This window comes from Chanodichthys erythropterus, chromosome 20 (genome assembly GCF_024489055.1).
Source record: "Chanodichthys erythropterus isolate Z2021 chromosome 20, ASM2448905v1, whole genome shotgun sequence".
Taxonomy (NCBI): Eukaryota; Metazoa; Chordata; class Actinopteri; order Cypriniformes; family Xenocyprididae; genus Chanodichthys; species Chanodichthys erythropterus.
In genome coordinates, this window is record NC_090240.1 from 29,743,292 (window position 1) to 29,758,242 (window position 14,951).

General features: G+C 39.8%; 1 protein-coding gene across 1 annotated transcript in view; it reads left to right on the plus strand.

Moving 5' to 3' along the window:
* The window catches only part of LOC137008799 (inactive dipeptidyl peptidase 10), a 50,906-nt gene that overhangs the window by 22,977 nt on the left and 12,978 nt on the right, over positions 1 to 14,951 (plus strand). The window contains exons 8-15 of the mRNA XM_067370515.1: positions 370 to 490; positions 773 to 927; positions 1,105 to 1,202; positions 4,789 to 4,912; positions 11,388 to 11,432; positions 11,590 to 11,694; positions 12,761 to 12,852; positions 13,439 to 13,486. Coding sequence (XP_067226616.1) covers positions 370 to 490; positions 773 to 927; positions 1,105 to 1,202; positions 4,789 to 4,912; positions 11,388 to 11,432; positions 11,590 to 11,694; positions 12,761 to 12,852; positions 13,439 to 13,486 — 788 coding nt within the window. The remainder of the gene's footprint in view (positions 1 to 369; positions 491 to 772; positions 928 to 1,104; positions 1,203 to 4,788; positions 4,913 to 11,387; positions 11,433 to 11,589; positions 11,695 to 12,760; positions 12,853 to 13,438; positions 13,487 to 14,951) is intronic.

Genomic DNA, 14,951 nt, shown 5'->3' on the forward strand with positions numbered 1-14,951 from the left:
TTTGTGTTCTGAAGATGAACGAAGGTCTTACGGGTGTAGAATGACATGAGGGTGAGTAATTAATGAAATTATTTTAATTTTTGGCTGAACTAACCCCCTTAAGTGAGCCATACCATTCTGTACCGAGCCGTCCCTTACAGTGGAAAAGCGCCAAAAGTGAGCCGTATCGAACCGTACTCAACCGTACCATGCAGTGGAAAAGCACCAATAGTGTCACATTTTAGTATTGGTCATAACATTAAAATAATTACTGAGCTATAATATACCAGCTGTTAATGTGCACTCTACCCTCTTCATTTTTGAATATCATTGTAATCATCTTGGATTATGCCTTCATCAATGGTGGTTGTGTCTTTTGGTTGACTCCAGGTCTTTATCTTTGAGAATGACATCTACTACAAGCCAGATGTGTCTAGCAAGGCGATGCGTCTGACAGCCACTGGCAGAAACGGAATGGTGGTTAATGGGCTGTCTGATTGGACCTATGAGGGTCAGTGATCTTGGATGTCATCCCCTTCAATACTCTCTCTCAGTCTATCACTATAATGAGTCGCCTTAATTCTATGTGTGCTTTGAGACAATTTTGACAATCCCTTGAAGACATACATTGCAGTATTCATGAAGAGATTATTATCTCATTTGGCATTATGAATACACAATGAGATGGGTAAATGAGATTTATCATCATCAGTGTGGGTCTACGATGATATGCGTATGGGTTAATTAGCCTCATCAAAATTTTATTTATGTCTCTTACCATATTAAACACTAGAGGAGATATTGCTGAAATATCCTGCGTTCTGGTGGGCCAAAGACGGTGCACGCCTGGCGTATCTGTCCATTAACAACTCAGCCACTCCTTTTATGGAGATACATCACTTCCTTGGTGGGGTCTACCCTTCTAACGTCCTCTACCCATATCCAAAGGTAACATACAGCATACTAATAGCTAATTTCTTTTACATGAAAAAATAACTTAAAAATGAATCAGATATCACAATAAACGTTTATATTGAATAATAAATGCAAACAAAAGTACTATTTGCGACTGCAAGAGCATTTATTCATTGATTTGATGATGTTAAAAGTTCTTGCTCTGTACAGGCAGGTTCCAGAATCCCATCAGCCAGTCTGTTTGTGGTGAATTTATATGGTCCAGCACACACATTAGAGATGATTCCTCCAGACTCTCAGAACAGCAGGTGAAGTTTATCTTTCATTAACACGTGTCCGTAATAACAAACTTGCAACATACGCAGTGCACAGACTGTGGATATAAAGCTGTTAATTTTTAATATACTTTTAAAAAGATGGCAAAATGTGTCTTAACTGAACTAAATATTTTATGCATGATGTTAAAAACATTACAAGCGAGCTGTATCTTTTTCCACTGTTGCACAGTGTTGCTTCTAGGCAACAAACACATTTAAGAAGTTTGTGATATGCAAGTAATTTGTATGACTCCAAAATGAAGTTTACTCTCTAACAAGTGTGAATGTTTATAATGGGTGTACATTATGATAAATTGATCTCCACACTGTGCATACCGCCAGAATAAGACTTGAAAATTGATGTAATGCTTCAAAAATGAAATTTTTAGTAGTTTATTCAAAGTAATTCCTTCATTATTAACACTTTTATTGCCATTTTAAATATATTACGCATTTGCAAACCAAAGAAAATGGGTTTGTTCTCATGTGAAAACATTGTGCAATGGATTATTAAGAGTGGTTTGAAGGTTTTATTATATTTGCAGTGATAAATTGTTGTTGTTAGCACATTTTTTTTCATGTTGTCCCCAACCCCCATAGTCCTTTTGGCAAAAAGTACAGCCTGCATCATCCTAGGTTTGTCGCTGTGAGCTTTCCGCATTTAGATTGTGGAATTATTGGCCATTCCTCAGCGCAAATATGCTCCTGTTCTGCCAGATTAGATGGAGAATGCCGGTGGACAGCAATTTCAGGTCTTGCTGCTGATTTTCAATTGGATTCAAGCCTTGGCTCGGGCTGTGCCGCTCCAGAATACCAACCTTCTGTATTTAGGCCATTCTTCATCGTTTTTGCTGTGTGCTTCGAGTCTTTGTCCTGCTGGAAAATGAATTTTCACTCTAAAAGTATAGCTTTCAGGCTGATTTTTGCTCTTGATGGCAGTCAGCTTTCTAGTTCTTCCTAGTGAAAATCATCCCCAGAGTGTGATTTAATTAAAGCTTTATTTTACAAGGTTAGTCACTTGAGATAACAGTCTCATTTTGCTAAAGAGACCTAGCAGCAATAAACATCACAATATGTTAACAAACATAAAACAACGTTCTAATATTGCTTGTAATGTTCCACATTTGTACGTTACTGTGGATAAAAGCATCTGCTAGATGATGATAAAATGTAAATATAAAAAGAAAATGTGTTAAAAAAGGGGTTTATCCAACTAAACTGGGGAAATTCAGTTAAACATTAAAGGGTTAGTTCACCCAAAAATGAAAATTTTGTCATATTACTCACCCTCATGTTGTTTCACATCCGTAAGACCTTCATTCATCTTCAGAACACAATTTAAGATATTTTTGATAAAATCCAATGGCTCAGTGAGGCCTGCATTGACAGCAAGTTAACTAACACTTTCAGATGCCCAGAAAGCTACTTAAACATATTTAAAACAGTTCATGTGGTTCAACCTTAATATTATAAAATAATTTTGTGCGCCAAAAAAATAAAATAACGACTTTTCAACAATATCTAGTGATGGGCGATTTCAAAACACTGCTTCATGAAGCTTCGAAGCTTTACTAATGTTTTGTTTCGAATCAGTGGTTCGGAGCACCAAAGTCACATAATTTCAGTAAACGAGGCTTCGTTACTCATAAGTGTTTTAAAATTTCAGTAGTTCACATGACTTTGCCTGTTTGATACGCGATCTGAACCACTGATTAGAAACAAAAGATTTGTAAAGCTTCGAAGCTTCATGAACCAGTGTTTTGAAATTGCCCATCGCTAGATATTGTTGAATAAAGTTGGATTTTTGGCACACATATTCTTGTCGCTTATATTAAAGGGATAGTTCACCCAAAAATGAAAATTTGATGTTTATCTGCTTACCCCCAGCGCATCCAAGATGTAGGTGACTTTGTTTCTTCAGTAGAACACAAATGATGATTTTTAACTGCAACCGCTGCCGTCTGTCAGTCAAATAATGATAGTGGATGGGAACTTCTACTATAAGAGTAAATAAAACTTGCATAGACAAGTCCAAATTAAACCCTGCGGCTCGTGACGACACATTGATATCCTAAGACACGAAACGATTGGTTTGTGCGAGAAACCAAACAGTATTTATATCATTTTTTACCTCTAATACACCACTATGTCCAACAGCATTCATTGCTCGATTCATGAGGTCTGATCGCGCTCTGACAGCGGCAGTGATGTCTGGCACTCATTGAAGTATATGCGCGAGACATCACTGCCGCTGTCAGAGCGCGATCAGACCTCACTAAGCGAGTGCTGAACACGGTTGGACATCAATGTGTCGTCACGAGCCGCAGGGTTTAATTTTGATTTATCTAAGCAAGTTTTATTTACTCTTATAGTAGAAGTTCCCATTCACTAGCATTATTTGACTGACAGACGGCAGCGGTTGGAGTTAAAAATCATCATTTGTGTTCTACTGAAGAAACGTCACCTACATCTTGGATGCACTGGGGGTAAGCAGATAAACATCACATTTTCATTTTTGGGTGAACTATCCCTTTAAGGTTGAACCACATGAACTGTTTTAAATATGTTTTTAGTATCCTTCTATGCATCTGAAAGTGTTAATTAACTTGCTGTCAATGGAGGCCTCACTGAGCCATCAGGTTTTATCAAAAATATCTTAATTTGTGTTCTGAAGATTAACGAATGTCTTATGGGTGTGGAACGACATGAAGGTGAGTAATTAATGACAGAATTTTCATTTTTGGGTGAACTTACGCTTTAAAATTCTGACACAAACCGTCATTTCTGATGAAAAAGTCTTGGAATTGGGTAAAAAAAAAAACGTTTTATATAGGTTTTTTTTTATATAACGAATATATAGTCTTCTTGACTCAAAATCGATTGCAATTGTCTGTTTCAGTAGAGTTTGATTTTACATGTTGCTAAGCTAATAACCTTATGCTAAGTTTATTACGCTAGTAACCTTAAAGGCATAGTTTACCCAAAAATTACAATTCCGTTATCATGTATTCACTAATGTAATATTCACATACTATCCCTTTAAAAAAACATACTGTATATCACACATAAAATAATCACATTTTAGCTACTCTAAACTTAAAATACTGTATAGTACAGAGCCCCTAAAGGGACATAGTGAATGAAAAAAATATGAGATGGAAGTTTTTTTGTGAGTGAACGGATGCCCAAATGCATTGACATATATTTTTTCCTCCCATCTCATTTTTTTTTTCCCATTACCATTCCGTAGTAATGTATTAAATATTTTGTCTTTTATAATTTAATACATGATCTTATCATTTTAGCAATGCATTGAAAGTTACCTATGGGAGAGGACAGATTAATCCTATTTAAACTTTCATTTGAAACAAATTAGCATACAAAATCATGGTAAAACTTAACAATAATGATCCATTTAAATGCTGTAAAAGTATTGTTCATTGTTAGTTCAAGTTAATTTCCACATTAACATTTTTAAAATCAAAGTTGTATCTGTTAACATTAGTTAATGCACTGACTAATGTTAAGAAATAACACATGATTCTGAATGCACTCTACTATCTCTCATTTTCTCTAGAGAGAGCTACATTTCTATGGTGAGCTGGATAAGCAGCACACGTCTGACTGTGCGCTGGTTGAACCGTGTCCAGAACCAGTCCGTGCTGTGTGTGTGTGAGGCCACGACAGGAGCCTGCTCAGAGGTGAGGGGTTACCAGCTCATCCACTGCACCCCACTTATAAAAGTGTCCATCGATCTGATTCTCATTCTTTATCCTGTTAAGAACATGCAGAGAATCTCTTGCTTCTCTTCTGCCAGCTCAGCCTAATTTCCTTCTGGAGGTGTGAAAGACTAACTCAGCTTTACTTTTAAGCCTCGGTTTTAATGCGCAGCCTGTCTTAACACCTAAAGGTCACTCCCTTTTTATGTGAGTGATTGAATGCTTGAGCATAGGTGTGTCTGTGTCTGACAGGGATGTGCAGCCCTTGTTTGGTTTCTACACCCTGTGTGTTGATAAATCTGTCAACAGAGTTTTATAATTGGAGGCATTGGGAGCTGTGTTGAAATACACAACAGAGTGCAGCTATTAGGTTCTGGAAGTAAAAATCCCATTCATTTTCTCCATAGAAAAATTGATTTTTAACAATAATGTATAAAAATGTCAAGACCATGAGCTCTGAGGTTGTTCAGTGATGATAAATGATTCTACAGAAGCCACAAGTCTTTTATTAAGTGATTTTAGCTTAATTAAATAAAAATTAATATCCATGCAAACTGCTTAATATTCAAATGTATACAAATATTATATATAAACATTGTTATAGTATTATATGCAAAAATATACAGTGGGGACACTGTACAAATTGTGAATAAAAACAGAATCCATTGATGTGGAAGTTTCAAATTTCAATATTTTATTCAGAATACAACATAGATGACATATCAAATGTGTAAAGTGAGAAAATGTATCATTTTAAGGGAAAAATAAGTTGATTTTAAATTTCATGGCATCAACACATCTCAAAAACGTTGGGACAAGGCCATGTTTACCACTGTGTGGCATCCCCTCTTCTCTTTATAACAGTCTGCAAACGTCTGGGGACTGAGGAGACAAGTTGCTCAAGTTTAGGAATAGGAATGTTGTCCCATTCTTGTCTAATACAGGTTTATAGTTGCTCAACTGTCTTAGGTCTTCTTTGTCGCATCTTCCTCTTTAAGATTCCTCTTAATGTTTTCTATGGGTGAAAGATCTGGACTGCAGGATGACCATTTCAGTACCCGGATCCTTCTTCTACGCAGCCATGATGTTGTAATTGATGCAGTATGTGGTCTGGCATTGTCATGTTGGAAAATGAAAGGGTTTCATCCCTGAAAGAGACGACATCTGAATGGGAGCATATGTTGTTCTAGAACTTGGATATACCTTTCAGCATTGATGGTGCCTTTCCAGATGTGTAAGATGCCCATGCTGCACGCACTCATGCAACCCCATACCATCAGAGATGCAGGCTTCTGAACTGAGTGCTGATAACAACTTGGGTTGTCCTTGTCCTCTTTAGTCCGGATGACATGGCGTCCCAGTTTTCCAAAAAGAACTTCAAATTTTGATTCGTCTGACCACAGAACAGTTTTCCACTTTGCCACAGTCCACTTTAAATGAGCCTTGGCCCAGAGAAAACGCCTGCGCTTCTGAATCATGTTTAGATCTGGCTTCTTTTTTGACCTATAGAGTTTTAGCCGGCAACGGCGAATGGCACGGTGGATTGTGTTCACTGACAATGTTTTCTGGAAGTATTCCTGAACCCATGTTGTGATTTCCATTACAGTAGCATTCCTGTATGGGATGCAGTGCCGTCTAAGGGCCCGAAGATCACAGGCATCCAGTATGGTTTTCCGGCCTTGACCCTTAAGCACAGAGACTGTTCCAGATTCTCTTAATCTTTGGATGATATTATGTACTGTAGATGATGATACCTTCAAACTCTTTGCAATTTTTCTCTGAGAAACTCCTTTCTGATATTGCTCCACTATTTTTCACCGCAGCATTGGGGGAATTGGTGATCCTCTGCCCATCTTGACTTCCATCTTGACCTAATTTGCAAATTGGTCCTCCAGCTGTTCCTTATTGTTACGGATGCTGGTAGAGATGAGGCTGATACGGATTTCCACAATACGAATGATACGTTTATTCAACAGAAAGCAGGGAACACCAAACATACATCTTAACAAAACAGAGAACGGACGAGGAGTGAAGGGAGTGAGTGCAATATATGGGGAGTGCTGACAATAGAGTCCAGGTGCAGGTGATGAGTGACGATGAGGAGCTGACGAGGGAAGTGAGTGCAGGTGTGGAGAACAGGAGGATTCTGGGAAATGGAGTCCAGGGAAACAAGGGATCTGTAACAGTACCTCCCCCTCCCGGTAGGCGCGACCTCGCGCCGTAGATGTAACAACCGGGAGGGGGGCGGGCGCCCTGGAGACCTCAAACCGGAGCAGGGGGATGAGTAGACTGGAGTGGAGGTCTCCAGGGCGGGCTCAAAAGCCATGGCGGGTCAGGAGCCAAAGGCAGCCATGGCGGGTCAGGGGTTGAAGGCAGCCATGGCGGGTCAGGAGCCGAAGGCAGCCATGGCGGGTCAGGAGCCGAAGGCAGCCATGGCGGGTCAGGTGCAGCGGGCAGCCATGGCGGGTCAGGTGCAGCGGGCAGACATGCAGCGGGCATACATGGCGGGTCAGGTGCAGCGGGCAGCCATGGCGGGTCAGGTGCAGCGGGCAGCCATGGCGGGTCAGGAGCCGAAGCCTTCGAGGCGTTGAGCCCAGGCGGCGCTGAAGGACCGGCGGGAGATGGCGGAACCAAAGGCTCTGCCGACCGAAGCGCAGCCGGGACTCCAGAAGGCCGCAGTAGAAGCAGTAGGACAGCCAACAAAAAGAACACCGGGGGGAGTGAGGAAGCCAACTGAAACAGAGGGACGGAGTGACGGAGCGGAGACGGAGGAGTGTAGTCCAGAGGGAAGGGCAGGCTGACGAGTGCACAAGGTGTGAGTGGAGGCAGGATGGATACTGGTGACGCTGGTGGACTGATGGGTAACGGTGGAGCAGAGGGAGGTTGGAGCCGGGGTGTAGGTAATCGCCCAGAGGTCCGAGGTGGAGATCTGGGCGAGGGGGCTTGAGGTGAAGGTTCCGTGTAAACATAACTGGATGGAGGTGGGAGAGGGAGGCAGGGAGGGAAAACAGTCTTTGGGCTGGAGGGTTCAAAAACACAGTTCATAGGAGCAGTAGGTTCGGCGGCGGCGGCGGCTGGAGCGGCTGGCTCGGCGGCGGCGGCTGGAGCGGCCGGCTCGGCGGCGGCGGCTGGAGCGGCTGGCTCGGCGGCGGCGGCTGGAGCTGAGGGCTCGTAGGCGTCGGAGACTGGAGAACTTTGCTCGGCGGCGGAGACTGGAGAACTTTGCTCGGCGGCGGAGACTGGAGAACTTTGCTCGGCGGCGGAGACTGGAGAACTTTGCTCGGCGGCGGAGACTGGAGAACTTTGCTCGGCGGCGGAGACTGGAGAACTTTGCTCGGCGGAGGAGACTGGAGAACTTGGCTCGGAGGAGACTGGAGAACTTGGCTCGGAGGAGACTGGAGAACTTGGCTCGGAGGAGACTGGAGAACTTGGCTCGGAGGAGACTGGAGAACTTGGCTCGGAGGAGACTGGGGTTGAGGGCCATTTCATCCCCTCAAATACAATTAAAATCCCCACAGGCACTGGAGCTGGCTCTGTGGGGACTGGAGCTGGCTCTGGAGACACTGGAGCGGGCTCTGGAGACACTGGAGCGGGCTCTGGAGACACTGGAGCGGGCTCTGGAGACACTGGAGCGGGCTCTGGAGACACTGGAGCGGGCTCTGGAGATACTGGAGCGGGCTCTGGAGATACTGGAGCGGGCTCTGGAGATACTGGAGCGGGCTCTGGAGACACTGAAGCGGCTTCTGGAGACACTGGAGCGGGCTCTGGAGACACTGGGGCCGCTTTCTTCCTCCTCCTCCGCTTACTGGGCCCAGTAGCGGAATATGGGTCCAGCCTGGGGCAGGCAGGGAGTTCGCTGGAGGGGTATGCGGAGGAAGCCGGAGGTTGACTGACTGGCCCGGCCAACCGTGTTTCTGGATGGACCGGACGACAACACTGATCCTGAACCTCTTCTACTAAGAATTTGGAGCCATTCAACCACAAAATTAAATTGATAGTATCGCTTAAGGAGAAACAAAAAACAGGTTCATCAAAACGGATAGTGTCGTCATCCAATCCATCCAAAAACAAGGAGATCAACTGAGCATCAGGCCAGTCAGACAAGAAAGCAAGCTCCACGAACTCCTCCACATACCTCTCCAGCGAACGACCCACCTGTAGGAGCCCGATGAGGCGATCGCCGGTTGTCAGGAGAGTGAGAGGCGCTGGAGGAGCAGGAGCCAGGGAGCTGGTGGAAGTCTCCATATTTTTTTTTTTGTGGAAAATCCGGTCGTTTAAGGTCCGTTCTTCTGTTACGGATGCTGGTAGAGATGAGGCTGATACGGATTTCCACAATACGAATGATACGTTTATTCAACAGAAAGCAGGGAACACCAAACATACATCTTAACAAAACACAGAACGGACAAGGAGTGAAGGGAGTGAGTGCAATATATGGGGAGTGCTGACAATAGAGTCCAGGTGCAGGTGATGAGTGACGATGAGGAGCTGACGAGGGAAGTGAGTGCAGGTGTGGAGAACAGGAGGATTCTGGGAAATGGAGTCCAGGGAAACAAGGGATCTGTAACACTTATATGTACATTTAACTTTTCCGGCCTCTTATTGCTACCTGTGCCAACTTTTTTGGAATGTGTAGCTCTCATGAAATCCAAAATGAGCCAGTATTTGGCACGACATTTCAAAATGTCTTACTATCAACATTTGATATGTTATCTATATTCTATTGTGAATAAAATATAAATTTATGAAATTTGTAAATTATTGCATTCCTTTTTTATTCACAATTTGTACAGTGTCCCAACTTTTTTGGAATCAGGTTTGTATTATATATACACTACCGTTCAAAAGTTTGGGGTCAGTAAGTTTTTGAAAAGACTCTTAAGCTCACCAAGGCTGCATTTATTTGATAAAAAAACAGTAATATTGTGAAATATTATTACAATTTAAAATAACAGTTTTGTTTATATTTGAATATATTTTAAAATAAAATGTATTCCTGTGATGGCAAAGATGAATTTTCACAGACATCCTAATATGCTGATTTGGTGCTCAAAAAACATTTATTTTTATTATCAATGTTTTTATTATCAGTTGTGCTGCTTAATATTTTTGTGGGAACGGTGTGGAAACTTTAAAAAGAATATGATTTATATGAAATATAAATCTTTTGTAACATTGTAAATGCCTTTACTGACACTTTTGATCAAATTAATATGCCCTTACTGAATAAAAGTTATAATTTCTTCTTAAAAAAATAAAACTCTTACTGACCCAAAACTTTTGAATGGTCGTGTAAAAAATACATTGGTAGTGTATTTTCCCATTCATTTTATATAGAGATTTCAAAAATTCTTAAAAACAATTATTTCATTGGGAATTATATTCAGGAAACTTAGGCCCCGTTTACACTAGTGCGTTTTTGCAAGTTTTGCTATGATTATGCCTGTTGTTTACAGTACGCCGGCCTTTTCGAACCTTGAAAACGGAGACTTTCAAAAATGCTGCAGACCCCGTTTTAGTTTATAAACGCTGGGGTTGTGTTTCAGACCTGTTTACACCTAGTGCGTTTTTGTTTTAAAATGAATACGATCCTCTTTTACACTGGCATTTCCACAGTGTTTCAGAAACAATCTCCGTCTACGCTACACGGCCGAAAATGCATGTCACATGACTGTTCATGCACACTGAGTATGCGTGTACAAGTGTAATCGGTTGTAGGCAGCTGCAGTATTAAAAAATTTAAAGAGTTTCGCTGCACAATGGCTGCTAAAAATTACAACAAAGCCAGCAAAGATTGCAGTTCAGTCTCCATGTTATTGTTTACATGTTCGTCAAGGATACACAGAGCAAATGTGGGCGCCATTTTCAAAAGTCTCCATACTAGTCTGTTTATACTGTTGTTTTCAAACGAAAAAGAAGTCTGCAGCGTTTTCGAAACGCTGTTTCGAAAAGGCGTAACCATAGCAAAATTTGTGCATTTTAAAACGAAAACGCACTAGTGTAAACGGGGCCTTAGCGGCTGAATATTAAAACTCAAAACTTTTGAGAGGGAATGCTAAAGCATCGACATATCATTTTTCCTCCCATGTCCCTTTAGGGGCTCTCTAATTAAATTAGTGTTTAGATAACAGCAATGGTAATCTAAATATAAAAATAGAGGAAATGAGTATAGCTTAAATATTAAATAAAGTTAAAATTTAGAACAGCCTAATGCAATAGATGTGGAACTCTAGATGTTCCAGACAGCACATCTAAACTGCAGATAAAAATGAATCATGCACTTCCTTAATGTGATGCCAATGAGAATGATGGATTGACTGAAACTCTGCGTTAGCGGTGGAGTTTATTATGATGTACAACTCTCCCTGGCAGGCAGAAGAGAACAAATGATTTAAAAACATATTTTACTTATAATATACGACATGTCTAATCCTTTTAAAACATCTTTAATCTTTAGAGGCACCAAATGGCGATGGACTTCTGGCACAACACCCAGCGGCAGGTAATTTCTGCCCCCCTTACCCTCTCCAGTTCTCAGGCTCTGTTTTTCAGTTCCTAAAAGATTCATCCACCTTGGACAGAAATGAATTGCATCAAAATGGTGCCGTCTCTCCTTGATCTATGGGAGGAATGTATATTGAATGTGGCTTGTCCTACAGGAGGAGCCGCTGTTCACGGCAGATGGTTCTCTGTTTTACCTCATCCTGCCTGCCAAGCAAGGGGCCCGTGGGGAGTTTCTCCACATCGCCAGCCTCCCTGCTCAGGTCTGTGGGTGGAATAATTTCATACTCACGCTATGCACAAAGAAATTAGATGCTCTCATAAAATTCGTGATTAGAAACCTGAAGTACCAAATGTATACGTGACTTTTTATGGACGTATAGGGGCGATATTGAACCCTTGTGTATTGTAAAGTGTTTCTCCACATTGTATTGTAAAATCTTTGTCTTATTCGAACTATTAGTCTTTTCTTTTGAATAACTAGTAATGTTCATTTAGATTTATGTTATTCTTTATTTAAGGTCATTTTCAAATTTATATCATGACCTTGAAGTAACACCATCATGGTAACATGCATGAAATTTTAAAAATGCAATAAACATTAATTTAACAACATTAGATGTAACATAAAACCCTAATGTACATAACTGATTAGAACAAATGAGAAAAACTATATCAAAAAATATATCAAATGTGAAGTGTCAAGCAGGGAATTGTGGGAATGTCAATTTACGTTTTTTCACTGTAAATTTTACAATTAATTGTTATTTTTCACTTCCAAAAACTGTGAATTTAACGGTATTTTAAATGTACCGTTAGATCTATTAGTTATTCACCGTATATAATACGGAAACTTTCTGTAAACCAATTGACAGTTTTTCACCGCAGCATTTTTACAGTCTTTTACTGTTAAAATCACGGTCATTTTTTACAGTGTATATATATGTGTATAATATATATATATATATATATATATATATATATATATATATGTATAATATATATATATATATATATATATATATATATATATATATATATATATATATATATATATATATATATATATCATATATATATATATATATATATATATATATATATATATATATATCATATATATATATCATATATACACACACACTTATTATATTTATAATAACATTTATTATACATTTTTTTTTTCTGTCATTTTCTTTAGATTTCATTATTTAACTGACACTTAAATCTGTTTCCTTATCTTCCTGTCCACTGCTTTCCATTGCAACCCACCTTCTCTTCAGACCTCTTATAAGCTTTATCAATCTCCTTCTCTTTCCTTTTCTTCAGGCTTCCACTCCTTCCGTTTCTCCTCGCTTTCTAACATCAGGGAACTGGGATGTAACCTCGCTGTGCGCTCTTGATGAGGAGAACTATAAAATGTATGACAGATCGAATTTTATGAGCAAACCATTTTGACTCGAAAGCCTCAAGACTGTGTCGTTAAGCATCTCGTAGTCAACCAAACTACCTAATACGAGTGATTATAGTATTATTTACGCCTAGGAATTCCATTTAGCTCACTGAATCAGCATAGATGGCACTTAATTAAAATTAATTCAGTAATTTAATGTTGTATTGGCTGTAATGACTCTGTCATTTTCTCCCCGGCTTTGTTCTCTAATTACAGCTGCATAAAACAAACCCTCTTGAATAACCATCCCAGACGTGATAGCTTTTTTAGAAAAAATACTTTTTTATCCTTTCAATCCATGATGCAGATCTATAGCTCAAATCAAAGTTAAGGCCTATAAATTAATGACTTAAAATGAATCTGGTACTGACAGAAATGAATGCATGTCACAATCTTTCCTACTTTGCATGTGTAACAGATACAAACCTACTTAGCATGCAGCTGTATGAAGGCAGTATGTGGAAGTTCACTCTATTATTAGAGGATAAATGACTGACTACAAATAGTAACTCAAAAACCCTTTCAGATTTCCTTAATGTGTCTTTCCCCTGTAGCTATTTTCTGAGCACGGAGGAGTCGCAGCAGAGCAGACACTTATACAGGTGGGTTCTGTCCCAAACGATGCGTCTTTTAGGCTGTAATTGAGTATTTTATCATCACAGTCTAGAAATTCTGCATCTCTCAAGCTGTGCTGCACATTTGCATCTAAATCAATGTGACAGCATTTGCACAGCATTTGTGCAAGATATTTCATTTGTGGGTTTTGGACGACCATGTCCTCATTACATGTTGATATTCTGTATGCGCATTGACGTTCCAGTTTTTGAGTATGTATCTTCATTGATGACTTGTGTTGTAATCAATTAAATCCTTCCAGTCTACATCAAAATGCATCAGAGATGCATTTCGGGGACATTCGTAAAAAGCCAATAGAGTTTTTTTTCCCATCTACTGAGCTCCAGGCAAGAAGCCCAGCTAATTCATTTAACAGGAACGGCAGCTCAGAGAGAGAGAGAGCAAGAGGCAGAGGGAGAAGGTTGAAAAGGAGATGGGCAGAGGGGGAGGTGCTGTGTCTCACAACGATTTAAAGGGTGTTCTCTAACCTTTGATTAATGCTTTAAGCCTCTCACTTGCTCTCCGTGGGCCACAAGTTCTCATAGATTTTGAGAACAATATTTCGGAAGTGCAAAGGTCCAGCATTGGGCTTAAAGTGGATAATGGAAAACTAGCTCAGCGTGTGTGTATCACATACTGGAAGTTATAGGGATTGTTAAGCCAAAAAAGAAAAAAAAGTGTTTACATACAAATAATAAAAAGAGCAAAACAGTTTTTAACATTGACAATAATAAGAAATGCTTTTGAGCGCCAAATCAGCGTATTAGAATGATTTCTGAAGCAGCATGTGACACTGAAGACGAGAGTTATGGAAAATCACATGACATTTTGGTAACACTTTACATTAAGGTTCCCTTTGTAAAGGGTTTATAAAGGTGTTTGTTAATGAGTAATAAGTCATTTACAAATGCATTATAAATCATTAATAATGCAGTTATAACTGCATGAATAAAAAGGCGACTTTAATGCAATACCTGCCAAATAGTGAGCCGTTTTTAACTCACATGTTATAAATGCTTAATAAATGTATTTATTAACATATTTAACTCAAAACCAGATTTCTGGTTTATTTTATGATGCAGCAAAAATTGACTATCATAATTAGACTGAAGGTTGTTGTATTTGTGCTTTCTTATTAATATCTCATGACTGCCACTTGTCTTACTATGTTGCTTACCAGAAGTTTTTGTCTTACCCATGATACTCTCCAAAAAGGTCATGATGCCTCTCCACAGCAGTGTATAAAAACAAAATTATTGTTTTTTAAAGACAAAATTCCAACTTTATTTTGAAAATAAAACAAAAGATAATAACCATAACTTGATTAGATATTAAAGTCTGTGTGAACCGGAAGTTGCAAACGACTCTTCTCCAGTGTTGTGACGTATTTCCAAGTGAAACAGAATATTGAATAGAGGGCAGAGTTTTACTTTAGTGCTCCTCCTTTCCATC